General features: G+C 51.7%; 1 protein-coding gene across 3 annotated transcripts; it reads left to right on the top strand.

Annotated features, from left to right (window-relative positions):
* On the top strand, window positions 1-25,947 carry MPP2 (membrane palmitoylated protein 2). Of its 3 annotated transcripts, XM_036268126.1 has the most exons (14): window positions 437-509; window positions 4,027-4,090; window positions 8,083-8,175; window positions 9,031-9,149; window positions 20,080-20,232; window positions 20,363-20,512; window positions 20,884-21,111; window positions 21,885-22,016; window positions 22,124-22,229; window positions 22,307-22,375; window positions 22,601-22,762; window positions 23,648-23,850; window positions 24,193-24,321; window positions 25,592-25,947. In XM_036268126.1, the coding sequence occupies exons 2-14, from the start codon at window positions 4,060-4,062 to the stop codon at window positions 25,766-25,768; spliced, it is 1,752 nt and encodes a 583-aa protein (XP_036124019.1). In that variant the 5' UTR covers window positions 437-509; window positions 4,027-4,059; the 3' UTR covers window positions 25,769-25,947. The 3 variants fall into 3 exon arrangements, with proteins under 3 accessions (XP_036124020.1, XP_036124019.1, XP_036124021.1); XM_036268127.1 differs by lacking the exon at window positions 8,083-8,175 and having other exon boundaries at window positions 1-509; XM_036268128.1 differs by lacking the exons at window positions 437-509; window positions 8,083-8,175 and adding an exon at window positions 5,745-5,846.
* The last annotated feature ends 1,672 nt before the right edge of the window (window positions 25,948-27,619 follow it).

The raw sequence follows: 27,619 nt of genomic DNA, 5'->3' as shown, positions 1-27,619 counted from the left end.
CCTAAGTCGGAGGCCCTATGGGGGTGAGTCTCTTGGTCTTTGGAGGCCTCTCTAAACTCCTCCTGTTCCCTTTCCCAAATGGGAAGCCAGATAACGAGGAAAAGTGAGGCGCGCTTGGAACGGGAACGCGGATTTAAGCTGAGGGAAAGAGGCAGAGTAATCTTTCACCATCGCCCTTTTAAGGGATCGCTGGGCGACGACTAGTAGGGACACTAGTAGGTACAGGTCCCAGTTCGTGCTACCCCGAGTGGGCGGGACGCAGAGGGTCGTGGGCAGTGCGATGTCTCTCAAACCGCCACCTCCCTGTCTACCCACTGGCTGCTCCGAAAGACTACTTTCGGCGCGTTTGTCCCGAGACCTCCACATCGCCCCCCTCCCCTCTCGGTCTCCGCCCCCTCGCGCACCGGAGGCCTCGCCGCTTTAAGAGCCGGCGTAGCGATTGACAGCAAGAAGCGCGTAGCGCCCGGCAGCACCGGAGCCGCCCGAGCTAGGGGCTCCCCCGCGCGCAGGTAGGTGGCCCCCGACCCCCGGGCCAGCACCCACCTCAGGATCCCTTTGTCCTCTACGTCCAGGCACCGCACTTGGGATCCTATTCTCTGGGTCCAATCTCCCCGGACCCCTTCCCCTAGGCCCGCCTCCCCTTCACCCCCTCCGGTCCCCCCTTCCTTCTCGGGTGCTCCTGGAGAGAGAGAGACCAAACCCCACGGCCTGTTGTCGCTGGCCCCCGCCCCTGCGGCAAAGGCTCCAAAGTGACATCGGGCACAGAGCTGGTGAGCTGTGCGGGGACCGGGGGCTGTGCGGATTCGGGGGACTTCGGAGCCCGGCATTACGTAAGAACTGCGCTGTTAGCGCTTCCGGGGGGTGGGGGCGCCAGACACAGGTTGCGTGGGTCCCTGTGGCTCCCCGGTCCCCTTGGGAGGCTAACACCTCAATCTGCCCTGGGAGTGGGTCCTGGGAAGGGGCGCATTCCTTCTTCCTCCTCCCAGGCTGTGGGGATGGGGTCGGGGGCCATGGTGAGAGCCTGTAGACTTGGGAGGGGATCTTCGTCAGGACCAGGGAACGAGGGTCAGAAAGTTAGGTCAACTAAGGGGGACAGAGTGAGGACCGGGGCGGGGGACAGCCATTCAGTGACCTCATCCTTTGGTCTCCCGCGAGCGCGCTAGCAAAGAGCCCTCTTTGATGGCTCGCAACACGCCCCCCTACTCCCAGGTCCTAGCGCCCAGCATGTTAGGGCTGGGCTCGTGGGGCGGGGGCGCTCCGACTGTGGCTGCACGCAGTCCGCGCGGCCTCTAGAACCCCATCGCTCAGGCTGTCGACCCCTCCCTACGACCTGTCGGTCTTAAAAGCGCCTTTGTCAGAACGTTCTTTTCCACATCTCTTTAAACGGGTATTGATGGAAGGGTGGGTGGGAGGTGGGAGAAAACCTCTCCCTTTCACCTCTGGCCCACATTACCGGCTCACCCTGGGTCATGTGGATAGCCTGGAGGTAGGGGTGGGAGGCACCCGGGTCCAAGTCTTCGGAAGCCGTGGTGCGAGTTCCCAGATGCCTGGGCCCCGGACCTTGGCCTGGAGCCAGCCTGGCTTGCCTGGCACTGCTGTTCTCCTGTGGGCACAACCGGACCCCTCCCTCTCAGAGGCTCGGGTGGGGGTGGGGCAAAGCTAGCCGCTGCTGTGGGAACCGACTCCTCAGGGAGAAAACCCAGGCAGGCTGGGTAAGACTTCTGGGGACTGGATCCCCGCTGCTCTTCCCACCCTCCACCCTCTAGGGAAGGCGGACGTCTGCGTCCTCTGTCAGTACCTCTGTCAGGGAGAGCAGCGCCAGCCAGGGGAAAGTTCCAGGTTCCAGGTCGTTAGGACCTGGGATAGGGCAGGAAGAGAGTCCTTCTTGCTGCTCTCTAGGAATGGGGTCTGGGGGGCACTGGCTAGCATAGTTGATCCTGAGCTTTTCTCCCAGCCTGGGTACCAGCCTGACAAGAGGCTGCTTTCTTCTCTCTGAAAGCTGCTTTCTTCCACATCTTCAGGGGTAGACCTAGGAGAAAGGGGAGTCATCCTGCCATCTTTGTAATTTCTGTTATCTGAGCTCAGATGACCAGCTCTGGCTTGGGAGGGGAATGCGAGAGGATAGCATTAAAATCAGGTAGTGGTTCCTCTGGAAAGAACCCTTTCTTTGGGAGGGAGGTGAAGTTCTGGCTCCCCTATGCCCTGGGCCCAGCACACATTCAGCCCTAAAGTGGGCACTACCAGCTACTTCCCTCCACTCCTCCACCCCTACTGTGAACCACTGCCTCTTGTTGTCATGGCAACTGGGAATTAGGGTTTTCTCCAACAGCACATGCCCAGGAAAGCAAAGGGAGGAAGGGTGGTGGGTTGCCCCTCACCATCCCTCCCATTCCCTTCCCTGAAGATTGGGGAAGCCAACACTAGCTTGGAAAGGCCATGGAATGGGAACTGGGGCTGTAAACCCCATACCTGGTTATGCAGAGCCCCCTGATCTCCTTGTTCCAACTCTGGGCTAAAAAGGAGTTAAGGAGGGAAGAGAAACCCAGAGAGGCCTTGGGGAGGTATGACAATATTTCTATCAGACAGACTGACAAATATTTGTGGAGCATCTGTCTATTTTGTGCTAGGCCTAGGATTCAGAAGCAAAACAAAACAGATGTAGTTCTTGACTTCATGTAGCTTACCATCTGGGAATACCCACCTTTCCTGCTTTTTTTGTTGTTGTTAATCCTCATCCGAGGATATTTTTAATTTTCTTTTTTTTTAATCACTCGAGGACATTTTTCCATTTTTTGTTCGAATAGAGTGGGAGGCAGAGAGAGGAAGAGAGGGAGAGAGAGACATCGACATGAAAGGGACACATCAAGTGGCTGCCACCTGCACGACCAAACAGGGCCAGGGACAATTGCAACCGACATACGTGCCCTTAGTGGGAACCGAATCAGGGTCTCTGGACCACAGGCCGATGCTCTAACCACTGAGCAAAACTGGCCAGGACTCATCCGAGGATATTTTTTCCATTGATATTTTAGATAGAGTGGAAGGGAGGGAGGTATATAGAGAGACACATCGATTGGTTACCTCCTGCACGATGCCGACCAGGGTGGGGATTGAACCTGCAACACAAGTACATGCCCTTGACCGGAAATTGAATCCATGATTCTTTGGTCTGCGGGCCATCACTCTTAAGAGCTGAGCCAAAGCAGCCAAGGCCATCTTTTGGCTCAAATTCTGTATTCCTACCTACTCCATCTCAAAAAAAAAAAAAAAAGGACATCCAGGACAGCCCTGGCCAGTGTGGCTCAGTTGGTTGGAGTGTGGTCTTATACACTGAAAGGTTGCAGGTTTGATTCCGGATCAGGGCACATACCTAGGCTGCAGGTTCGGGGCTCTCACGCTCTCTTTCTCACTTCCTTCCCCTCTTTCTAAAATCAGTTAACATGTCCCAGGGTAAGGACTTTAAAAAAATGGCCCAGCTGGTGTGGCTCAGTGGTTGAGCATCAACCCATGCCCCAAGAAATCACAGGTTTGATTCCCAATCAGGGCACATGCCCAGGTTGTGGGCCAAATCCCCAGTTGGGGGCATGCAGGAGGCGGCCATTCGATGTTCTCTCTCATCGATGTTTCTATCTTCCTCTCCCTTCCTCTCTCTCTAAAATTGATAAAGAAAAGAAATTCTCTATAGTTTAAAAAATAAAAATAAAAATAAAAAGGACAGGTGGTGTGCAGAAACACTAAATTTTTTGTTTTAAGAGTCATAAAATCTGGGTTTTCAATGTAGCTCTCTTTATTAGCTTTGTGAGCTTGATCAAATCAATTAAATCTCTCTGATCCTTTGTCTCCTCCTCCTTGAAGAAATGGGCATGAAATATCTGCTCTTCCTGCCTCCTAGGACTGTGGGATCATCCAGGGCAATGTCTTCCTTCCTACCTTGTTGGCTGATCCCAAGGGTGGGGGCCCTTGCTAATTCCTTTCCCATTGCTTTGCCTTTGTTTTTTTCTCATCCTTCTCTTTCCCCTTCTCCAGGAGAGACATTTCAGAGCCCTTGCTGACCTCATCATGCCAGTTGCCGCCACCAACTCTGAGACTGGTAAGAAGGGAAGAAGATGTCAGTTTATATCAGTGGTTTAGAGGTTGCCAGGCAGGGTGGGGAGCAGCAGTCAGACAGTCCCACAGGTCCCTGTAAGAACACCAGTACTCCACCCAGCCACTCAGTCATTCATTATGGCAGCTTCTATGGCCCTGCCACACCTGCCCAGGGTGGGGCTGGAGACACAGCATAACTCACCTCCTTGGAGGGCAGGGGTATGCATGCTCCAGAGATAATGCACACTCACTTTGGCTGGAGGACAATGGCATGGAGCCTGGCTGGTGAGAAAGTGGCCCCTAGGAGCTGGGCCTTGGAGGATGGCTGGGGTGGAGGAAAAAGAGCAGCCCAGCCAGGGGATAAGTCCATGTTGTGGTGTCCACCAGACAGGTGAAGTAGACCAGCATATGCTAGAGTTGGGTGTGTGTGTGTAGGGGCATAGGAAGCTATGTATGAAGAATGCCAGATGAGAAAGCCTCATCTTGGTTCTGTAGGAGGCTTTAGGGCAAGGGAATGGGCCACCCAGACAAGCTAGGAAGCCGCAGGAACAAGCTGCTTAACTACCCGGAGCCTGTGTTTCCTCTTTTGTAAAGAGGTTGATGGAAGATTCAAAGGCTATGCTGGAGAATGAGAGTCACTGTTAGAAACAGTCACAATTATTATGCTATGCTCTGAGGTATTACCTCATTAACCTGTGATCTTGAGTCAATAATTTCCCTTTTGGGACCTATGTTTCCCCATCTCTAAGATGAGATGATGGGACGTGATCATTGTTCATAACTTTTGTTGGTCCTGGATCCCTTTGAGAAACTGATGACAGCCATGGGCCCTCATCATAGACAAATGTCTCTCTGCACAAAATCTGTTTTCTACTCTGGGGTTCATGAACACCTTAAATGCATTTAAGGACACACCAGGTGAAGTTCCCTGTGCTAAAGGGCCTAACAACTGTAAACTGCTCTGATTCTTCTCTGAGTTGTCTGCCTTCCCCATGGCCTTGATGCCTCCCTCCCATGCAGGCCTTGCTGGAGGCCTTGCTGCTGCCTCTGTAAGATGTTCCAGGCCTCCTAACTTGGTTAAAATGACTGTTCCTCCCCTCTGAGAAACTGAAGTAGGAAAGTAAGGGCTACTGTGAGTGGGCCAGAACCTACACTGTGACACCATTGTCCCCCAGGAAAGGCCTCTTCTTCATGCAGTGAAGGGAGTGTACCAATGTTCTCTAGCTTCTGCGGCTTTGGAGGGCTCAGTGCCTCCACCGCCTGTGCAGCCTGCTGGGTCCCCTGGGGCCCCCCTGCTCTTGCCTGCCTGGGCCCCATTGTAAGCTGCTTAGGGGTTAATTAAGCCCATCCTTGAGCCTGTGATTAAAGGCCTCTCAATCTGGGGCTGCCCAGTAAACCCATTAATAGTACCTGGCAGGGGTGTAGAGGGAGGAAAAGGCCCAGCAATTTAGCTTCCTTGCTGCAGGCCAGTTGATGGGAGAATAGTTGGGTGAGGGGGTGAGGTAGGAGACAGGGCAGGGGTGTGGCTATTGGGCCTACTTCCTCTGAGGACTCCTGGGGCTCCTGCTTCCCTGGGCTGCTTCTGCATCTCCAAATCTAAAGGAGAACAGGAGCAAGCTGCTTAACTTCTTGAAGCCTGTTTCCTCTTATGTAAATAGGTGATGTGCGACTCAAAGGCTATGAATCTCTTAGCCCTTCCTGCAGGCAGCCCTCTGTGCCCACCCTGAGCTAGATTGGCTCCTGGCCTCAGACATCTAACGGTGGGTTCTACCCCTCCTCACTTGGTGGCCATTACACTTCCTACAGGCCTGTGAGACAACTGTGCCTCTGACTCTGAGGTCAGATTCACTCTGCCACTTGCCTCTTTCTTCCCGGGGAGATCCCAGCCTTTGGCTCTGCAGAGAGTGAAGCTAGCAAGGTCCTTCTGCCACCAATGGGTCAACATGGTTATTGTCATTGTGGAAGGGGGGATGGTATGGGTGTATTCCTCTTGCAGAGATCCTAGCTCTACTTCTAGTGAGGTGGAAGGGCCCTTTTCCTGAGGGTTGGGGGTGGGTTGAGAGAAACATGGCAGGGAGTGATGGCATGAGCTGAGCGTTGAGAGAATTTGCCCCTGGAGTCTCCAGACCTGCAGCCTTGCCCTTTCTTCTCCCTTCACCTAACTCCATCCTTTCTTTGAATGCAGTGGGGATGAAGGCTAATTTCAGATGGAGCTGTCCCTTTAAATCTCTCTTGCATCCTGGGGTTAATGTCCTGGCGTGTAATCCCTCCTGTTGCCATGGCAACCAGGGGTGCAATGCAACCTGGTGCCACTCCTCAGGGAATGGCTGTTTGGTGGCAGGAGCAGCACCTGGTGGTGGCCTCATGGGTACAGAGTTTGAGAATAATGGAGGCACTGTGCTGGGGTAACTGCCAAGTCTCTCCTTCCTGCCCACCCTGTCCCTGCTGCAAGAATGCTCCCTCATCTTTTTCCTTTCTTAATTCCAAGATACCTGATTTGCCCACCTGCCTGTTACCCAAGGGGAGGAACTAATGGGAGATGGGAGAAGCTGCAGCTGAAATGTGGGCTGAGAAGGGCTTCCCAGCCACAGTGGTGCCACTCCCCATTCCCCTCCTTTTTCTCCCTGTCATACCCTCACCCCCAGTGTCTGGCAACTAGGAGGAGGCATTTGGGGTTTGAGGTATTTGCCCCATGCCACAGTGTTGCCACTGCCCCAGGCGGAGTGCTGAGTGTCGTCTGGGGGGCTTTCTTTGATCCTGAAGGGGTCATTGTAAAGAAACCTTGGCTTGAAGACTAGAGGTCGGAGGTCAAGGGGAGGAGGTGGCGTGGGGGTGTATTAGAGGACAGACCTTCAGAAGAGAGGGCGGGAACAAGGTGGGGCCAAGTCCCCACCCCCTAGTGTTTCCTGCAGCTGGGCTCTAAGGGGAGGGTCTCTGAGCACCGCCCCAGGTCTGTAGGGGCAGCACGCGTACCACCCCAGTCGCTCTTTCAGACGCCTCCTCCCACTCCCACTGGCTGGTACGAAACCGAGGGGGATCAAGCCAGCGGTAGGACTGGGACTCTTTCTCCCACCGCCCCTGCCTTTGGCCAATCAGCAAGGCGGTCAGGGCAGCCGAATCTTGCTATTGGCTGATCCTTCAGAGGGCGCTCCCTGAGTCCCGCCTCCTCCAGCGCTGTCCGCCTCTGGCTGGGAAGGCAGCCCAAAGCCCAACTGAAGGCTCCTCTCCGTCCCGGGCTGGGGTAGGGGGCAACCATGGCGGGCAGCCCAGGCAGCAGGGCCTCCTTGGAGGCTATATCCCTGGGCTCCTCTGAGGAAGCTGACCTCCGGAGGGAAGGTAGGGAAAGGCGGGTCCAGAGGCTGAGGGGAAAGCTCGTCCCATAGGGTTTGGAGGCATGTGGATAGGGTGCCCTAGGTATGGGCTTCCGGGAGTCCAAGGATCTGGAGGCACGGCAGGTCAGGAGAGCTGGCTTAGAGGGCGCCGACTCCCCTGCCTCAGTCCTTCCTCATGGTTGGCAGGCTGGGAAGTCTGTGTGAGAGGACAGCTGGAGAGGGTGGACCCCCGGATACCCTGCAGAGTAGGAAGGGTCCATGCCCTGGCATCTTTCTGAGCCCACTAAGGGCCTTGCAGGTCTCTGACCAATGCCAAGCCCAGGCCAGGCAGGAAGGGTTTGGGGGACAGGCGAGGATGTTGTTTCTGGAAAAGGTGGGGTAAAGGAGGGGGAAGAGGGTGGGAGTCCAGTAGCCCCTGAACCATGTCTGCAAGCTCCAGTTTCAGTGTCCCCTCCTTCCCATCCCCATTCCTTCCTGGAGGAGGGGGGGGGGGCACTGACAAGAGCAGTAAGAAGCTCCAGGGACTGTATCCACCCCTCCTTCTCCATGGCTTGGGAGCTGTTATGCAGATATAAGAGTGGGTGGCAGGGTGGCAGATTAATGATACCCCCTGCCCATCTCTGCCCCCAGCTGGGCACACTCTGCTTCTCCTTTCCTCCTCCAGAACTTGCCACAGCTGGGAACTCCCTCCTCTGCTGGTGGGTGACCACAACACCTACCTCAGATCTCAGCAGCCACTGTTGGGGCCCAGCATCAGGTGTCCTAATGTTCTTGGTTATGTCCTTTCCCAGGCTGAGGGTTTGCTGATCTGTGGGATGACTTGGTCTAACTCTGCCCTTAGGTGCCCACAACCATCCCAGGCTCCAGGGTGCCTGTTTCCCAAGCTCCTGCCAATGTACTGGGCGTCAGCTTTGGCTTCCCATGATCTATATTAATTTCTCAATGAATGATTATAGATCATTATCAAAGCTGAAGGGCTTGTAGACACCACATAATCCAACTCACCCATTATATAGGAGGGAAAGACCGAGACCAATGAGGGACAGTGACTTATGCAAAATCTCACTGAATTAGTGGCACAGCTTGTACTGGATGCTGTATAGGCCCTGGCTTCCCGCATGTCTGCCTGCTTACCTCTAGGTCTGCTCTCAGGGACATGATCCAAGCACTGTCTCTGTCATTTCTGAGCCCTCCAGGTACAGGTAGCTGAGTGTTGGGGCTTCAGCCCATTCAGAGGTTGAGTGATGAGCCTGTGGTTCTCTGATTCAGGGCAGAACCTGGAACCTGGTGCCTGTTTCCCTTTCTACTCTCCCCGAACAGCCCCCTCCCCCTCCCACACACACATACACATCAGAGTCTACTTCCTGCTGCCTGGACCCTCCCACCTACCCAGGCTGGCATTACCTAGGGCCTATAGAACAGGCCAAGGACACTCCCTGATTCTAACTGGTCCCTTGCCCCAGGCATTCCCATGCCTGGCAGGGAGAGAAGTACTGCTGGGAAGGGGCTGTCTTCTGTGGGATGTGGGGTGGGAAGGGTGGGGTTTTTGTCTGTTTTGATCTCTTGTGCCCAGCTGGCGCCTGTGTATCTCACTGCCTACCCTTCCCCCCAGCCATGCAGCAAGTCCTGGACAACTTGGGATCCCTCCCTAATGCCACAGGGGCTGCAGAACTGGACCTGATCTTCCTTCGAGGCATTATGGAAAGTCCCATAGTAAGATCCCTGGCCAAGGTATAGTGCTCCTGGGAGGCCGGTGCAAGGGTACTGTGTCTGGGGAGGCACAGTGGAGATGTTAGCCACTCAGGGGCCCTGGGAATGGGGCATGTGGCACAAGAGACACCTCAAGGGAAGTATGCATGAATATCCATGCCCAGATGATGGATCTGAGCAACTATAGGTGCGGGGTTGCCCCAGGCCTGGCTGGTGAGTGTGGGAATGGGCCCTAGTGGATGCCTGTTTGGGGACTGCCAGCTTGTGGAGTGTACGATGGGAGGGGGTGAGCATGCCTGTGCACTGGAATCTCCAGAGCTCATACTGTCTATCCCTCTGTCGTTGGGCATTTTGTGCAGACATATTTACAAGCTCACCTGCCACTCATCCGGTGGGGAAAAGACTCACTAAACAAAAAAGTGACAGGGGCAGATGCAGTAGGCATTTTGGAGCGTAAAGGATAGATGCCTAACCCAGCCGGGGTTGAGCAGGGGAGGCTTCCTGGAGGAAGGGCCACTTGAGCTGAATATTGAAGGATGAGGAGGAGGGGGAAGGCATTTTGGCCCATGGAAAGAGTTTGAGCTGAAGCATAGGTGAGAAAGAGCCAGAAATAAACGGGACTGGTGTGAGGCTGGAGTTTCAGGTGTGAGACAGGGAGTATGAGTTTCCGAGATGCTGGCAGGTGGTGGAGGCTATGCCTGGGCACTTGGGCATTGTCCTGTGATTAGCATGAAGCCTTTTATGGGTTTTTAGCAGGAGTCTGATGACGGAACATGGACATTTTAGAAACATCCCTCTGGCAGCCACATGGAGTTGGAGAGACCAGGGTCAGGGAGGGCTTTGAACTAGACCTCTAGTAACAGGGCTCCAGGGAGGGGAGGATGAGAGAAATACTTAGGAAGTAAATTGGCAGTACTTGGTGTTGGGTATGGAAGGTGAGGGGTGGCGGTAGCAAGGCACCCCGGCTTCTGTAGAGGAAAAGTGTTGGACTGGTGCTGTCTTCTGTGAGAAGAAGCATGGATGAGGGAAGGAGCAGATGAAGAAGGAGCTCCCTCTCCTGAGGTGAAAGGAAAAGGTGAGAATGGTGCCAATAGCTGTGCTGGAGGCAGGGCTGGGAGTTGCATAGAACCGTTTCTGATTGCTCAGATTCCCAGCAGAGGTGGGGCAGTTGTCTGCTGGGAATTAGGAACCAGGGGTTGAGCAGGAAGATAGGGATTTAGAAGTAAAGGTTCAACTAATCACTGAAGGGGAGGGGAGAGGGAACAGGGAGCAGGATCGAATGCGCCTAGACTGTCTGTGATAGGTGCTGGATTTCCCAGGGTGGGAGTGACTCAGTCCAGAGATGCAGAGATAAAAGGGGTGGCTTTGGTTCAGGACTTGTGCTGGATGGGGGCTGTGGGAGGCTGAGATGCAGGGACCAGTGTGAAGGGGACAGGTGAGAGCAGCTCAGAGCATCACCTCTGGAACCCAGGCTGGGGACCAGGAGGAGACAGAGAGGCAGGGAAAAAATGGAGGTGCAGGCCTGGGGGCTCTTGGAGGTCACAGTGTTGGTGGGAAAGTGTATAGCTGGAAGAGAAGAAGGCCAGGTTGGAGAGAGGGAGGTGGGAGGTGAAAAATTTCCAAGGAGACAGTCTGGAGGATGCCCTGACAATGTAGGGTGTGGCTGCAGTGGACAGGAGGTCATGGATGTTAAAGAGGTCTGGGAATGGAAGACTTGGGTACAGGGTGGGTGGTCTATACAGGCATTGGAATCTAGGATTACAGCAGGCATTGGAGGGGGAGAACACTGAGGCAACCCCTGGGTCTTCAGTGAATGGTGGTGGGGGTGACCAGGAAGTCAGCAATGACTGTGATGGTGGAGAGGGAGAGGATGATACAAGGGGGCGGGGGGACGCTGTCACAGGACAGCTGTGGCCAGCCCTGGCTTGAAGTGTGGAAGGGGGCCAGGCCCCACAGGAGGGAGAGAGCTTCTGTGACCAGGCTGGGTCCCTGGGTCACAGCTTGGTCAGTTATCATCTGTGGAATTGTGAGGACCTGGGGAGGTTGCTAATAGGGGAAGATGAAAGGTGTGAGAGGATTAATAGTGGGAGGGTCTGAGGAAAAGAAAACTGAGCGGATTGGATGAGATTGGAGAAAAGCAGGTTGCTTTTCACTTGGTAATCAGAGATTATATTTATGTATTAAAAATAAAAACACGAACTTATGCATGTTTCAAACAGAGAGAATGTGGGCTCCATGAGGACAGGGATGTCTCTTTGGATCTCTACTGTGTCCTGAGAGCTGGAACAGTGCCTGGCACATAGTACGTGCTCACTGAATTTTTGCCAAATGCCCAAATACAGCAGATCTCTGAGAACCCATCTCCAGGATGTGGATATGTGGATGCTGGCCATATTTAATTTCGCTACTGCTCTTCCTTTTTCTTTTTTTTTTCTTAATCCTCACCCGAGGACATTATTTCATATTTTGTTCAGATAGAGTCGGGGGGAGAGAGAGAGAGAGAGAGAAAAACATCGACATGAAAGGGACACATCGAGTGGTGCCACCCGCATGACCCAACCAGTACTTGGGACAAACCGCAACCGAGGTACATGCCCTTAGCGGGAACCGAACCCGGGTCTCTCTGGACCGCAGGCCGATGCTTTAACCGCTGAGCCAAACTGTCCAGGGCTATTGCTCTTCCTTTTTAAGAAATAAAAAGTATAACACAGGTAACACCTCTCCTCTTTTCCTTCGTTCCACTGCTTTTCCTCCCCACAGGTAACCACCACTGACTTGAGGTTGATGATGTCATACCCTGGAATTGCATATCTTGCCTATATATGTGTTTAGATGTAAATAATCTGTCCCTATTATATATGTTTTTAAACTCTATATAATAGAATGATAGTGCAAGCTGCTTAGGTTTTTGAGATTCCTACTTCATATAAATAGTATATTATTGACATAAGTAGAGATATAGATAGATTCATTTTAACCACTGTGTGGTATTCCACTATATGAATGGAGCCCAGTGTATTTACTTATTGGTTCCCATACTGAAAGGCAGGCATGTTGTTGCCTATTTGCCTCTATTAAGGACAGTGTTACAGCCCTGGCCAGTTTGGTTCAGCGGTTAGAGCATTGGCCTGCGAGCCAGAGAGACCCGGGTTCAGTTCCTGCTAAGGGCACATACCTCGGTTGCAGTTTGTCCCCGGCCCTGGTTGGTAATGTGGGTGGCAGCCACTCGATGTGTCCCTTTCACGTCGATGTTTCTCTCTCTCTCTTTCTCTCTCTTCCTCTCTCTCCCTCCCACTCTATCTGAACAAAAATGGAAAAATGTCCTCGGGTGAGGATAAAAAAAAAAAAAAGAACAGTGTTACATGAGATGTGAATGTCCTCACATCTTCTGCTTCTACATGTGTGAGGGTTTCTCTAGTGGGGGCCCTTGGCAATGGAATTGCTGAATATGCGCAGTATGAACTCAGCATCTGTAACCTTCCAAAGCTGATTTCAGAGTTGGATTTATTAGACCACATCATCTCTGGGTCATTTTAGCTATTGCTTGACAGTTAGACAGCCAATGAAATAAGGAGGGTCACTCAGGATGACAGAATCTCAGGGTTAGAAGGTCCTCTAACCAGTCCCCTCCAAAGCATGATCCCCCTCTGTAGCATTCTTCTCTGGGTACTTTGTCTAATCTATCTGACAGCTCTCCAGTGATGGGATTACTGGCTGATGGCTGTCATCTACTCAGTCATTCAGCCACTCAGTCATCCATCGTCTATTCAACAAATATCTATTGTGTGCTCACCAAGTACCAGGCACAGTGCTAGGGCTATGGCAATGAACTGTCAGTTTGTTCTTGTGCTGAGGGAGCCCAAGGCTTTCATCTCACCGAGCCCTGCGATGCCCCAGTCCTGGGACCTCACCGTATAGCCTGAGAGGTTACTAATGTGCTGTATCAGACCATAAGTGAGCTCCCTTCTCCTGCCTGAGCTCTGTAAAAGCCCTCTCATCTCCACAGGTGTGACCCTGTGCAATGTAACTTTGCCATGTATCCCATCAAAGGGTTGTCTCCACTCTTTAATCTGGGCTTGACCATGTGACTTGCTTTGGATAATGGGACCTACTTCTTATTCCTTGTCACCAACTTTAATGATTATGTATAGAGCAGTACATTTTTAACCTAATAGACAAAGTACTTCAGTCAAAGATCCAGCTGTAAAAACTTAGTTCTCCTGGCAAAGTGACCCAGAAACCCACAGGAATGGAGTCAAAGCAGAACCGCAAGGGGTAGCTATTAACCTTTTTACCTTACCCTTATGGAGTTGGGCTTGACTCTTCTCTCTGGAGATGTGGCAGACAGCATGGGAGGGGCCAGGCTGCTTAGATCTGGGACCAGGGAGGGACAGGGCCTGAGGGACAAACCCAGAGAGGTCAAGGCTCTGGAGGGAAGTCAAATCTGGCAGACAGATGCTAAATCCAGGCATTTGGCTGCAGACAGCAGGTGGCTGGCAGGCAGTTGGCATCTGAGAGGGCTGACATGGATCCAGCAGCAGGTGTTTGAACAACAGGCAAGGCTAAGGTAAGGAATTCAAGGCAGGTGAGATTCAGAAGTTCAGGCAAACTGTTAAACCAGCAGGGACATCTGCCAGCTGGGAGGCCTCTGAACTAGTCCACATGAGGTGAAGAAAAAAGAATACAGAGTTTGGAGTCAGAAGATTCACTGGCTGGCTGTGTGACTTTAGTATATCTGACAACTTCTCTGAGCTACAGTTATTTCTTCTGAGAAGTGGGGATAGGAATGCTGATCTTTTAGAGTCATCGTGCAGATAGATGGGGAGGTCATGGATTTGGAGGTGCTTTCTACATCATAAAGAGTGGTTATAAAGTAGTCTTAGCCATTGGACTAGAGCTCATAGGGAGCACCCTACTCCTGTGGTGAGGCCAAGGTAAGAGAGATGGCAAAACAAGACAGGGCCCTAGAAGAATGAGGGCCCATGGAGGTTACTGATAGACTCTGACCAGCAGACATGACAAGCAGAGGCTATAGTGGTGGGGAGCTCAGTGTACCAGTTAGCCTTTGCTGTGTAACAAACCATCCCAAAACATAGTGGCCTAAAACAATTATAATTTATTTCTCATGATTTGTGGATCCGTTGGGTGGTTCCTTTTGCTCTGGGCTTACCGAGTTGGGGCTAGGTGCTCTAGGATGACCTCACTCACATGTCTGCTGTTTCAGCTGGGAAGGCTGTGGCAACTAGGATGGTGAGGTCTCTCATTCTCTAGGAGGGTGACCCTGGCTTCTTCATGTGGCAATCTCGGCAGCAAAGGAGGACAAGTCCCAAATCCCAAGCACTTTCTTTTTTTTTTTAATCCTCACCCGAGGACATTTTTCCATTTTTTGTTCAGATAGAGTGGGAGGGAGAGAGAGGAAGAGAGAGAGAGAGAAATATCGATGTGAAGGGACACATCGAGTGGCTGCCACCCTCACGACCAACCAGGACCGGGGACAAACTGCAACCGAGGTACGTGCCCTTAGCAGGAACCGAACCCGGGTCTCTCCGTACTGCAGGCCGACGCTCCAACCGCTGAGCCAAACCAGCCAGGGCCCAAGCACTTTCTAAGCCTCTGCTTGCATCAAGTTGCTAATGTCCCATTGGCCAAAGCAAATCACATAGTCAAATCCAGGTTGAAAAGTGAGTGATGTTACTTTCTGGCACAACAGTCTCTGGGACTTCTTTCAATTTTTGAACCATTTTATTATGACCTAGGCTTCAAATGAAATTCCCCGTCTTCTGCCGAGATCAGAGAGATTGGAGTGGGAGGGTGGAGGGAAAAGCCCTCAAAGAATTGGCAGTGTGGCATTTCTGCATTTGCAGTTGGCTTGATTCCGGATCAGGAGCTGGTAGATCTGGGTTCAAGTACAGGCTCCACCATTAACTAGCTGTGAACCTGGCCTGAGCTTCTGGTCTATAATGAGTTTGAGCCCCTACTGTGCTAAAGATGATTTTTCAGAGCAGAATTAAACAAACGGTTAGCATAGAAATTCAAAGTCATGTTGAGCTTTGTGGAGCCTGGTGCCTCTAACACTGCAGTGTGTGCTGTACCAAAACATGCTTTCTAAAAATGGGTGTGCAGATAGTGACACCACAGCTGTGGGGGAGCTCAGAGAGTCAGGGAGCTTTGACTGGGGTCCCTGGTATACACTGCTGAATTGCAGGCTATTAAGGAATTTATTGTACCTATTCAAGTTTCAGATACTTTGTTGGGAAAATGACCTTAGTATTACTAATCTCACAGGGTTGTTATAACTTTTAAATGGGATAATATTTTGCAAATGTGAGACTTCACCATCGGACATGCGTATACCCACAGTCCAGCAATTCTGTTCTGGGAGAAACTCTCACATGTGCACCAGGAGACAGACTAGAATGTTCATAGGAGCACTGCTCACAATGGCAAAAGCGTGGAACGACCCGCTTGCCTCCCCAAGAGCTAGGAGATGAATACAACCTGGTGTAGTCACACAATGGAATATAATACAGCAGTTAAAATGAGTGAACTAATGTGATGTGGGGGAAAAAGAATGAATCATAGCAAAACAATGTTAAGTGAAAAATTATATTAAACGAATTATGTTGTCTCTTAATATGAAAAAGGAGAGTAAATCTTTGCAAAATAATAGTGGATAAAACTAGTAAGTGAAATACTTTAATATTAACTGAAAAATATATTAAATGAAAAAAATTAAAATTAAGTGAAATTTTATTAATTTAAGTAATATTAGGTGAAAAAAATCTGGCCCCCAGAGATTATATTTAGCATAATTTCCCCATTTTTAAAGGTAAAAATGACTAAAATCAATATTCCTTTTAGGAATATGTAGAAAACATCTAGATACAGTAAAACTATGCAAAATGGGAAGAAATGAGTGGTGGGTTCTTAGATCCTTGTTTTATTATTATTAAAATTTTTTTTTTCATTTATTAATTTTAGAGAGAGAGGAAATGAGAGGTAGAGATAGAAACATCAATGAGAGAGAACATCGATTGGCCACCTCCTGTATGCCCCCCACTGGGGATTCGGGCGCACAACCTGGGCATGTGTCATGACCAGGTATTGAACTGGGGTCCTCTTGTTGCATGGGTCGATGCTAAATCGCTGAGCCACACTGGCCGGACTGGTTTATTATCACAAAATTATCTAATTTAATGCCAACTAACTAAAAGGAGGTCATGCATAAACCAGTGATGAGAACATGTGAACCAAGGACATGATTAATCTAGTTCTGAGTCCAAAGTTCCAGTAAAGTGTGTTGTAAATTGTGATATAGGTTGGGTGTTCTCAGCACTGGTCAATCAGCTGCTGTAGTATTTCTTTTGTATTTGAATGATTAAATGTGTAAAGTAAAGTTTCCTCTGGGCCAGGAAGGTTGACCTTAGAGAGCTATGCTTTTATATCTGTGGGTAAGATGTCCGGGAGCAGCCTCAGGAGGAGGAATGGATCAGCCTGGGGGAGGGGTCATCAAATCAAAGATGGGAAGTAAGTGCCTTGGGAGCCACCTTGGCTTCCCACATGACCATGTGAGGGCTCCTAGTGAAACTTGTCCTCCCTATCAATGGAGCAGAAGATGCTGAAGCTAAAATGGGTGACCTCTATGCACACATCATGTCATTTGGACCTGAGCTAGCTCCTTTATCCCGAAAGCCCTGCCACAGTCACCATGCTGAAACGGTTGCATGCCTGAGTGCCTTTGTTCATTCTTGAAACACAGTTCCTGGGGCTCTGGACCCCCAGCATTGACCTAGACACAGTTGTAACACAGAGCCAGAAAGCTCCATTGGCTGTGCTGAGCTAAATGACTGAGGATCACACAGGGTTTGGTGGAACCTTCCAGGGCATGTCTCTGCCCTCTCGCTTCTGAGGATCATCAAGGCATAATGGCCTCTGAATGCTGCTCCTTTTTCCTTTCAACTGTCTGTTTCCCAGCAGGAGCCCTCTGCCCAGTCAGACTGTGGGAGTCAGTCTGAAATTCGGCTCACCTGGTAGAGAACAGTGTAGGTGAGAGTGGGGCCAACATGTCTCCCCATGTAGGATGCTATTCTCCTGGCTGTTTGGGAAGAGAAGACAGAGAGAAGCTAGCCTTTATTGAGCACCTGCTGTGTGCCAGGCACTATATCCATCTCACCAAATCCTGAGTGTCTTTTTTTTAAATCTTTACCCGAGGACATTTTCCCATTTTTTGTTCAGATAGGGTGGGAAGGAGAGAGAGAGAGAGAAACATCAATGTGAAAGGTACACATCGAGTGGTTGCCACCCGCACGACCAACCAGGGCCGGGGACAAACTGCAACCGAGGTACATGCCCTTAGCGGGAACCAAACCCGGGCCTCTCTGGACTGCAGGCCGACACTCTCACCGCTGAGCCAAACCGGCCAGGGCCTGAGTATCTTTATGAAATCTTATTAAAATCTCCCCATCTCTTGGACTTGAAAAACTTTCTATTATGGAAAAAAAAGGCTCCTGATCCTAAAAAATAAATAAATAAAGCTCCTGAACGCCGTCATTCACTGTCCCCCTTCAGCATTTAACAACTCATGAAAAATCTTGTTTTATCTAGATCTCCTACTTCCCTCTCTCCTGAATTATTTTAAAGCAAATCTCAGATATAATTTTATTTGTATTTCAGTATGTATAGCTAAGAGATAAAGATTCCTTAAAAAGTAATCACACTACCATTATCACACATAGAAAATCAAACAATTTTCTTATGGAGTTTTTTGTTCATAAGCATTTTTAAAAATTTTATTTTTCAATTACAGTTTACATTAAATATTATTTTGTATTAGTTTCAGAAGTACAACATAGTGGTTAAATAATCATGTACTTTACAACGTGATCCCCCAAATATTTCAAGTGTCTAACTGGCACCATACATTGTTATTACATTACTATTGACTGTTTTTTCTATGCTGTACTTCTTATGCCTGTGACGATTTTATAACTACCACTTTGTACTTCTTAATCCCTTCACCTTTTTCATCCAGCCACACAACACCCCCACTTATGGATTTTTTTGTTGTTGTTAATCCTCACCTGAGGATATTTTTTCCATTGATTTTTAGAGTGAGTGGAAGGGGGTGGGGAAAGAAAGCCAGAGAGAGAAACATTGATGTGAGAGAGACACAGATTGGTTGCCTTCTGCATGTGCACCCAGGGGGCTGGGGATTGAACCTGCAATCCAGGTACCCTTGATTGGGAATCGAACCCGAGACCCTTTGGTGCGAGAGCTGACGCTCTAACCACTGAGAATACTAGCCAGGGCTCCTTAAGATTTTTAATAAATGGTGTTGGGATACCTGGATCGTAATTTGGAAAGATATCAAAGTAGATCCATACCTCACACAATACATCAGAATAAACTCCAAGCAGATCAGAGATCTAAATGTGAAAAATAAACTATAATGTCCTAGAAGAAAACATGAATCTGTCGGGGTTGGGAGGAGAGCCTTTTTTTTTTTTTTTTTTTTTTTAACTATGCCTCAAATTTCAGATGCATAAAATGTTAATGAACTTAATTATATTAAATATATATATTTTTGCATTGACAAAAAACCATAAGCAGGTCAACAGACAAACAACTGGGGGAAATATTTACCAGAGATGTCACAGATAAAAGGCTTATCTTCTTAACACAGAGAACATTTAATAAATGGGAAAAGAGAACAAACCAAGACCTGATAGAAAAATTGGCAAAAAACATGAACAGACAATTCACAGAAAAAGATATACAGATGGCTCTTAAACATTTGAAAAGATGCTCAACTTCTCTTAGTAAGCAAAATGCAAAAGAAGCCCCACTGAGAGATCATTTCTCATCCATGTGATTGGCAGACATTCCAAGGTTTGATCACACACACTGGTGGCTTCAGGAAAGTCTCTCATCCAATGCTAGTGGGAGGGCAAAGTGACCCGAGCCCTGTGGAGGGGAATTTGTCAGAACCTCAAATGTATTTACTGCTTGACCCAGCAAGACTTGCAGGTATTTACATGGAAGATCTTCTCCACACATCCAGAACAGCTATGCCAGCGTTACTCACTGCAGCTTTATTTACAACAGTAAAACACTGGAACATGGAGACTGATTGAATAAATTATGGTACTTTAAACACACAATAAGTCAAATGCAGTAATTAAAATAATAGTAATAATAGTAAAGGAAGATCTCCATGTTGTAGCATAGAGTGATTTTTAGGGCATATTCAGTTAAAAACCAGCCCGGCCGGTGTGGTTCAGTGGATTGAGCATCGTCCCATGGACAGAGGTCCCGGTTCAATTCCTGGTCAGGCCACATGGATGGTTGCAGGCTCAATCCCCAGTAGGGGGCGTGCAGGAGGCAGCTGATCGCTGATCCATGTTTCTCTCTCCCATTGATGTTTCTATTGCTCTTTCTTCTTCTCTCTAAAAAAATCAATAAAAAAAATATTAAAAACGCCCTGGCCGGTTTGGCTCAGCGGTTAGAGCGCCCGCCTGCGGTCCGGAGAGACCCGGGTTCGGTTCCCGCTAAGGGCAAGTACCTTGGTTGCAGTTTGTCCCCGGCCCTGGTTGGTCGTGCGGGTGGCAGCCACTCGATGTGTCCCTTCACGTCGATGTTTCTCACTCTCTCTCTTCCTCTCTCTCCCTCCCACTCTGTCTGTATAAAAAATGGAAAAATGTCCTCGGGTGAGAATAAAAAAATGAAAAAAAAAGAAAAAAAAAAAGGTAAAAACCAAATTACAAACCAAACCAGTTAAACAAAAACCCCAAGGTATCAAAGAATGTATATAGTGTTCTACCTTTTATGTAAGGGTCTTAAAATCAGAATTTGGAGGTGGGGAGATGCCTGGGGGGTAGTGGGGGGCACTGTTTGGTACCAGAGCTCTTGAGGAAGCATCAAGTCTTCCTACCTGTTCCACCCCCATCACCAGGCCCATGAGAGGCTGGAGGAGACAAAGCTGGAGGCCGTTCGGGACAACAATCTGGAGCTGGTGCAGGAGATCCTGCGGGACCTGGCGCAGCTGGCCGAACAGAGCAGCACCGCCTCTGAGCTGGCCCGCATCCTCCAGGAGCCTCACTTTCAGGTTTCTTCCAGGCTGCGGTGGCAATTCGGGCTGGCCAGTGGGGGAGGGGCCGGCAGAAAGTTGGAGGTGGGATAGAAAGGGACTGCAGGGCACTGCTCCATGGTCCCTTCTCTTCTTATCACCTCCCCAGTCCCTCCTGGAGACTCACGACTCTGTGGCCTCAAAAACCTATGAGACACCACCCCCCAGCCCCGGCCTGGATCCCACATTCAGCAACCAGCCTGTGCCTCCCGATGCCGTTCGCATGGTGGGCATCCGCAAGACTGCTGGAGAGCATCTGGTGAGGGTGCTGGGCAGGGCCACATGTGGGGTCTGGATGGGAGTATTGAGGGGAACCAGCAGAGGTCAAATTCAATCTGGAGAGGGCTGAAAACGAAGGTGGGATCAACTTTGCCGAGGGATGGCCCAGGCAGACCTAGGAGATCGCAGGCAGTGCCTATGAGCTGCACATGTACCTGTGCCAGAACCCTCTTCGTCTGCCCACTTTCCCTCCTGTAGTGCTCCTGTAAGAGAATTAGGGCAGAGGATGGAAGAGAAGTCTGTGAGGGTGAGGTGGGAGGGTGGGGATGGCAATGGGGGTGCTGGAGACCTCATGAAGAGATTCTGACATGAGTATTTGGGGCCTCATCTTACCCACTCTCCATGCCCCAGGGCGTGACATTCCGCGTGGAGGGTGGCGAATTGGTGATCGCACGCATTCTGCATGGGGGCATGGTGGCTCAGCAAGGCCTGTTGCACGTGGGCGACATCATCAAGGAAGTGAATGGGCAGCCAGTGGGCAGCGACCCCCGCGGGCTGCAGGAGCTCCTGCGCAGTGCCAGTGGCAGCGTCATCCTCAAGATCCTGCCCAGCTACCAAGAGCCTCATCTACCCCGCCAGGTGAATTCCTCCACCAAGGTCCCCATCCAGCATAAAGCCCTAGAGGCAGCTGAACCTCCCTGCTGTTAGGGTCACAGGCCTCGGGGTGGGAGCAACTCTTCAACCAGCTCTGAAAAGCAAGATCCCCTGTGGCTGGGGATGGGGAGGCAAGTGACCCAGCCACCTCCTGGCATCTGTGTTTATAGAGCTGCACTCGTGCATTTGCCCTGGTCTTGGGCACTCATGCCTATGTACAAGGGATGTGCATGCATTCAAGTGTACAAGTGAGTGCCTGCACTGTGTGCAGTGTCTGCGTGGGTGTGCAGTCGGATTGCCAGGTGTTCTGTACAGCTGCCTCCCGGTTGGTGGACTGTGGAGTCTGGCTGCTTTGCCCACTTCTATTGGCTCTCTAGCAGTCTGCCAGAGCCTCTTCCTCCAAGAGGAGAGAGTGAGTGGATGGAAGGATTCTGTATTAGGTGTCAGGGTCTCTGTCCTTTACCTGGTGACCCAGCTCCCTGGGCCTGAGCAGATCTCCCATCCTTCTGATTGAGTCCTTTTGTTTTAGATGCAAAAGGAGGCTGGTACTAGGGAGGTGGGCCTGGCAGGCCTGGGGGCATCATGCCTTTAAAGGGGCAATGCCAGGGCCCCTCTCTTTGTGAGGGAAGGGGCAGAGGGTGGGCTGTATGACATTACCCCCCACGGGGATTGGGGGCTGTGGACTAGGGGAGGGAGAGGACACCCTCTTCAACTTTCCCCTGCTTCTTCCCTTGACCCATCCCTACTCCCTGGTTCAGGTATTTGTGAAATGCCACTTTGACTATGACCCGGCCCGAGACAGCCTCATCCCCTGCAAGGAAGCAGGCCTGCGCTTCAGTGCTGGGGATTTACTCCAGATTGTAAACCAGGATGACGCCAACTGGTGGCAGGTGAGCCCTGGGTGCCCATGCAGTCTCTCCAGGTATGGTGTGTGGGGTAGATGAGGGTTTGGAGGGGTCCCCTCACTCAGGCAGAGCTTTGCCCATGTCCGTTTTAGGCATGCCACGTGGAAGGAGGCAGTGCCGGGCTCATTCCCAGCCAGCTGCTGGAGGAGAAGCGGAAAGCCTTTGTCAAGCGGGACCTGGAGCTGACACCCACCTCAGGTATAAGCCCCCCACTCCTAATCTGGCCTCTGACTTCGTCCCAGCCTGGCCTCACTCACCCATCTCTCTGTGGCCAGGGACCCTGTGTGGCAGCCTTTCAGGAAAGAAAAAGAAACGAATGATGTATTTGACCACCAAGAATGCAGGTGAGTGTTAGAAGCCCCCGTCCCCTGTCCTTCTCTAACATGGCACATCCCGTCTGCCCTTACCAGTGACTTGTGCATATGTTCACCTGGTTCTGATGCTGCCAGTCTTGTCCGTAGGCCCTGCCCTGCCCGGTTTCTTCCTGCAGCCCCTGGCCCTGAGAACCTAGCCCCACCCTTTTCACCTGATGAACAGCTTGATTAGCAGTGCCATCTCCCTGTGTCCAGAGTTTGACCGCCACGAGCTGCTCATTTATGAGGAGGTGGCCCGCATGCCTCCATTCCGCCGGAAAACCCTGGTGCTGATCGGAGCTCAGGGTGTGGGTCGGCGCAGCCTGAAGAACAAGCTCATCATGTGGGATCCAGACCGCTATGGCACCACAGTGCCCTGTGAGTGGGAGCTGGGCCCTGCGGGGTGGGGATCAGGAAGTGGGAATGCCCTGGAGGCCAGGTCTGGGTCCCCTGAATGGGCATATGTGTGGGAACCACAAGGAGCACTTTTGGGTATGAGGTGTGAGACAAGCGCCCTCTGTGGGTTTGTGGGGAAACTGCAGGCAGGGGAGGTTTTGGGGAGCTGTCTGGTGAGCTTGTGGCCAGGTGGGCTGAGCCAGCCTTGCTTTTCCTTCTTTCATGTTTCCCTTGCTAAAAGTCCAGCTGGGCATCCATGTGAAACCAGCAATGAGCTGTGTGTGACCTTGTGAAAGACAGGGATTCTTGGTGACAGAACCAGTCAGCGTGGTGGAAGCTCTTGCTTCCTGGAGGCAGGAACCTGAATGCTGACCCCAGGTCAGCTTGGCCTTGCTTTATGGCTGCACATGGTCCTCTCTGGGACCCAGCTCCCCATCTGTGAGCACTGGGCTGGAGCAGTGATCTATCGCTGAAATTTCTCTCAATATGGAAGTCTAGCCCTGGCCAGTGTGGCTCAGTTGGTTGAGCATCATTCCATGCACAGAAAGGTCACCAGTTCGATTCCTGGTCAGGGCACATATCCACGTTGCAGGTTTGATCCCCGGTTGGAGTGCTTACGGGAGGCAACTGATTGATGTTTCTCTCTCTCCCTCTCCCTCTCCTTTCCTCTCTCTGTAAAATCAATAAAATATTTTTTAAAATATGGAAGTCGGAAAGCTCAGTGTGTGGGCCAGTGGTGAGGGTGGGGCACGGTGTGTGGGAAGGCAGCAGAACTGATAACGTGGAGGGCAGGCTGCACCCCTAGGGCTGTGTGACACATGTAGAATGCGGCGGGCCTGTGCCCACTCAGCCCCTGCTTCCTTCTAGACACATCCCGGCGGCCCAAGGACTCAGAGCGGGAAGGCCAGGGTTACAGCTTTGTGTCTCGATCGGAGATGGAGGCTGACATCCGTGCTGGGCGCTACCTGGAACACGGCGAATATGAGGGGAACCTGTATGGCACACGTATCGACTCCATCCGGGGTGTGGTTGCTGCCGGCAAGGTGTGCGTGCTGGATGTCAACCCCCAGGTACTGCCGGGCCCACCCTTTCCCAGCCTGCTCAGCGTCCCCTCTGGATACTCTGATTCCCCCAGCACTCCTCCCCGTATTTCCAGGCACTTGTCTCCCAAGACCACCCATGTAACCCCTCAACTACTGCTAATGACCTAGCCCCCCAGACCTTCTATCTCAGCCTCCCAGACTCCCGACTCCTCTAGTCTTCTTCAGTTCCCCCCTCCCTGGCCACTTGCCAGCTGTTCCTCTAACATTCATCTCTGGGACTAATGTCCCAGAACCCCAGGTATCCTTTTCTCATTCATTCCCAGGTACCTGTCCTCACCCCATCACCCCAACCCTTGTGTCCTTCTACAGGCGGTGAAAGTGCTGAGAACAGCTGAATTTGTTCCTTACGTGGTATTCATCGAGGCTCCCGACTATGAAACCCTTCGGGCCATGAACCGGGCTGCACTGGAAAGTGGGGTGTCCACCAAACAGCTTACGGTGAGGAGCTCTGAGGTGCAGTGGGAAGAGTCTGATGGCGGCCTGGGGTTGGAGGGGGCAGACCAGAGCTGATGAGAAGAAGGGGGTGTTGAGGAAGGGGAGAGACACCTATTCAAGGTATCAGTGAGGGAGGACTTGAGGTTTCCACTTTATAGGTCTGGAAATGGAGATCTGAGCAAGGAAGTGAAGTGTGCGGATTTTCTTAGAGTCAGGGACACAGCTAGCCAGAGGCGTAGGAGCATCTGCCGGGCCCACTGCACAGTCCACTCTGTGGGGACAGTGCTGACCAAAGGGAGCCCGGAAGGTCAGTGGAATATCTGTAGGAAAGGCTGAAGGGAGGGAGGAAGACAGGCTGGAAGGCTGGCTGAAGGGATGAGTTAGCATTAGGGAGGAGGCAGCAGTGCTGGGAGGAGAGACTTCAGGACAGGTATTGCAGGACTCCAGGGAAGCCCCCTCCTCCTAGGTACCCCTTGGAGCAGCCTTTCCCAAGAGGTATGGGTTTGCAGAGTTCTGAGCGTAGGTGTCTCTCTGCGGGCCTCCTGGAGTGCAAGGCCCCCTGGCGGCCATACCTGGTACTGCAGCTCTCAGGGTCCAGGTCACAGCATTGCTCAGGTCTTGGAGAGGTGGTTTGGGCTGGGCTCCCCTCTGCTGCATGCCCCTCTGGCCACAAATACCTAAGACTGGTGCTACTGGGACACACTGGGCCAGCACTAGAGCTCCCACCTCGGCTCATTTAAGTCAGTGTTCAATTTCCCTTCCCACCCCTGCCTGATCAGCTGGGACTGGGTCTGGGGTGGCGGTTGCCTTGGGCACTTGTGGATTGCCCCAGGACCAGGGTTGACAAGTGCCTCTCACCCTGCCTAGCTAGATAAGGGGGCCCAGTCAGACTGGAGCACTGGCTTTGGAGTCAGCCAGACTCTGTGTAGCCACTGGCTGGCTGAGTGAACTTTCTGTACCTCAGTTTTCTCTGTTGTATACGTATGGGGAATAATTAGTCTTGCCTTGCAGAGCTGTGGTGAAGATGTGGGCTGTAAAGAGGTTAGTGCCATGTTTGGCACTTACTAAGGGCTATTTCCGTCCTTTCTTCCTTTTACCTGTTTGTCTGTCCATGGTTGCAGGAGAGCCACCTTGGGACGTGTAGGAACGGGCTCCTAGTCAGGGAGTCTGTACCCAGCATGGTTGGAAGCTAGATGGGGCAGGCTGTAGATTCCCCTGATGATGGGGGTGAGTGGGGGACACTGACCGATGGGGGGTTCCCTTGTGTTTGCAGGAGGCAGACCTGAGACGGACAGTGGAGGAGAGCAGCCGCATCCAGAGGGGCTACGGGCACTACTTTGACCTCAGCCTGGTCAACAGCAACCTGGAGAGGACCTTCTGTGAGCTCCAGACTGCCATGGAGAAGCTGCGGACGGAGCCCCAGTGGGTGCCTGTCAGCTGGGTGTACTGAGGCTGCTCAACTGGACTTTATCCCCTCTGGGTTGTGACCCAGGAACCTGAGTCCATCCCTTTCCCAACAGTCCCTCAACCATGATCTTTAGCTCCAATCCCTGGGCTCTGGCTCCCAGGTGGCAGCTCCTAGTAGGCCCTAAGCCTGGCTTCGGCACAGAGGCGTGCACTGCCAGGGAGGTGGGTATTCATGGGGTACCTCTGTGCCCAGGTGCTGCCCCCTCCTGATGCCCATTGGCCACCAGATGTTCCTCTCTGAAGGCCAAGCTGTGCCCAGGAGTGTGTCAGAGTCACCTCCAAAAGGCTCAGTCCAGAGAAGAGAAGAGCTGCTTTGGGACCATGTGGTCAGTAGGTACACTACCCCTGCACACTCTCGTCACCTTTTCTCCTCTGGACTGGCCACTCAGCATTCCTGAGCTCCTCCCACCTCTCACCCCTGTGTCCTAGGAGCAGGCCTTAGGCCTTTTCTATCTGTGCAGGGGAGTGCACGGCCCCGTGGCAGCCAGGCAGGCCTGGGCAGTGGTGGCAGCCTGGTGCCATCCTGAAGGCTGCAGGAACCAAAGCATGAGCCAGTTGTCACAGCCAGAGGGCAGTGCAGCTCTCTGCCTACTTGGAATGAGGCGGAGTCCTGTGAGGGACACTGCTCTGTATTTCCCTCATCCACAGCTTTTCACTGCCGAAGTCTCTCCATAGACTTCTCCAATGTGCCCCTGACAGGTCAGCTCTGCTGGCCGCAGGCCAAGGCCGGCAGGGGTTGGCAGGCTCAGCTCCGGTCAGTGTGGGTTGCGGGCTGAGCCCCGCAGCCCGGAGCCTGCTACTACTGACTGAAGAGCTCCGAGCTCTCCTTGGCCCATGGTGAGGCCACACCTGGGCTCCCTGTTCATGACCATTGTCCATTTTGGTCTTTGCTGTGGCCAGGCCCACGTGGTCCGCTTGTATTGGGCTGACTGGGGTTGAGGAAGGGTGCGGAGGGGAGTGAGTGCTGGGCCATGGAGGGTTGTGCTCTGGCCGGCTCCTCACTGCCCAGCTTCAGGGCGTGCCATCCATACGGTCTCTGTGCAGTTTATGTCCCACATGTCACACACTGGGTCTGGGTTTCTCTCAGGCTTGGTTTTTGGAGAGGAGAAGCTTTGCAGATCACTCTTTGGGTCCCCTTTTCAGGGTTTCCCATCAGTTCCATGTCTTATGAGATCCTTATGTCAGATTCTAGAGCCTTGACCCTCCCAGATGTCATCCTCCAGCTCTCCTATTGTCCTCTGACGCTAATTGCTACTCTCCCATCCTTGGGGAGGGCAATCGTGTAAAATAGGAGAATCCACCCCTCCTTCCCTTTTTTTTTTAAGAAAGAGGAAGGGAGAGAGAGAAAGATCAATGTGAGAGAGAAAGATCAATCAGTCGCCTCTGCACACGTCCCAACTGGCGATTGAATCCGCAGCCTGGGTGTGTACCCTGACCGGGAATCTAACCCACAATGCTCCAACCAACCGAGGCACATTGGCCAGAGTGAGAATCCCTTAAGGAAAGAATGCTGACCTCATCTTTCCCAGGCATCTCCTCCCCCATCCTCCTCTGTGAGCCTCCCTGGCGAGCCTGTCCGGGCAGGGACCACTCCAGTCCCTGTGCCTCCTGGTCCTTCTGAATGTTTAGTCGGTGTTCGCTGCGAGTCAGCCGCAGCTGGCCTCTGAACCACTGTGTGCCCATTTCCTAGGGAAGGGGAGGGAGAAGAAAAAATATTTATTACAAAGTTAGAAATATATTTATTATATTAGGGATCTCATTGCATTTGCATAGGGTATGCAAATGAGATGTCAAGGTCAAGCCTGCTCCCATCTCATTTGCATAGCTGCATTCA

The sequence above is a fragment of the Molossus molossus genome, unplaced genomic scaffold (assembly GCF_014108415.1).
Source record: "Molossus molossus isolate mMolMol1 unplaced genomic scaffold, mMolMol1.p scaffold_m16_p_19, whole genome shotgun sequence".
NCBI lineage: Eukaryota > Metazoa > Chordata > Mammalia > Chiroptera > Molossidae > Molossus > Molossus molossus.
This window is presented reverse-complemented; position numbering and strand designations above follow the sequence as displayed.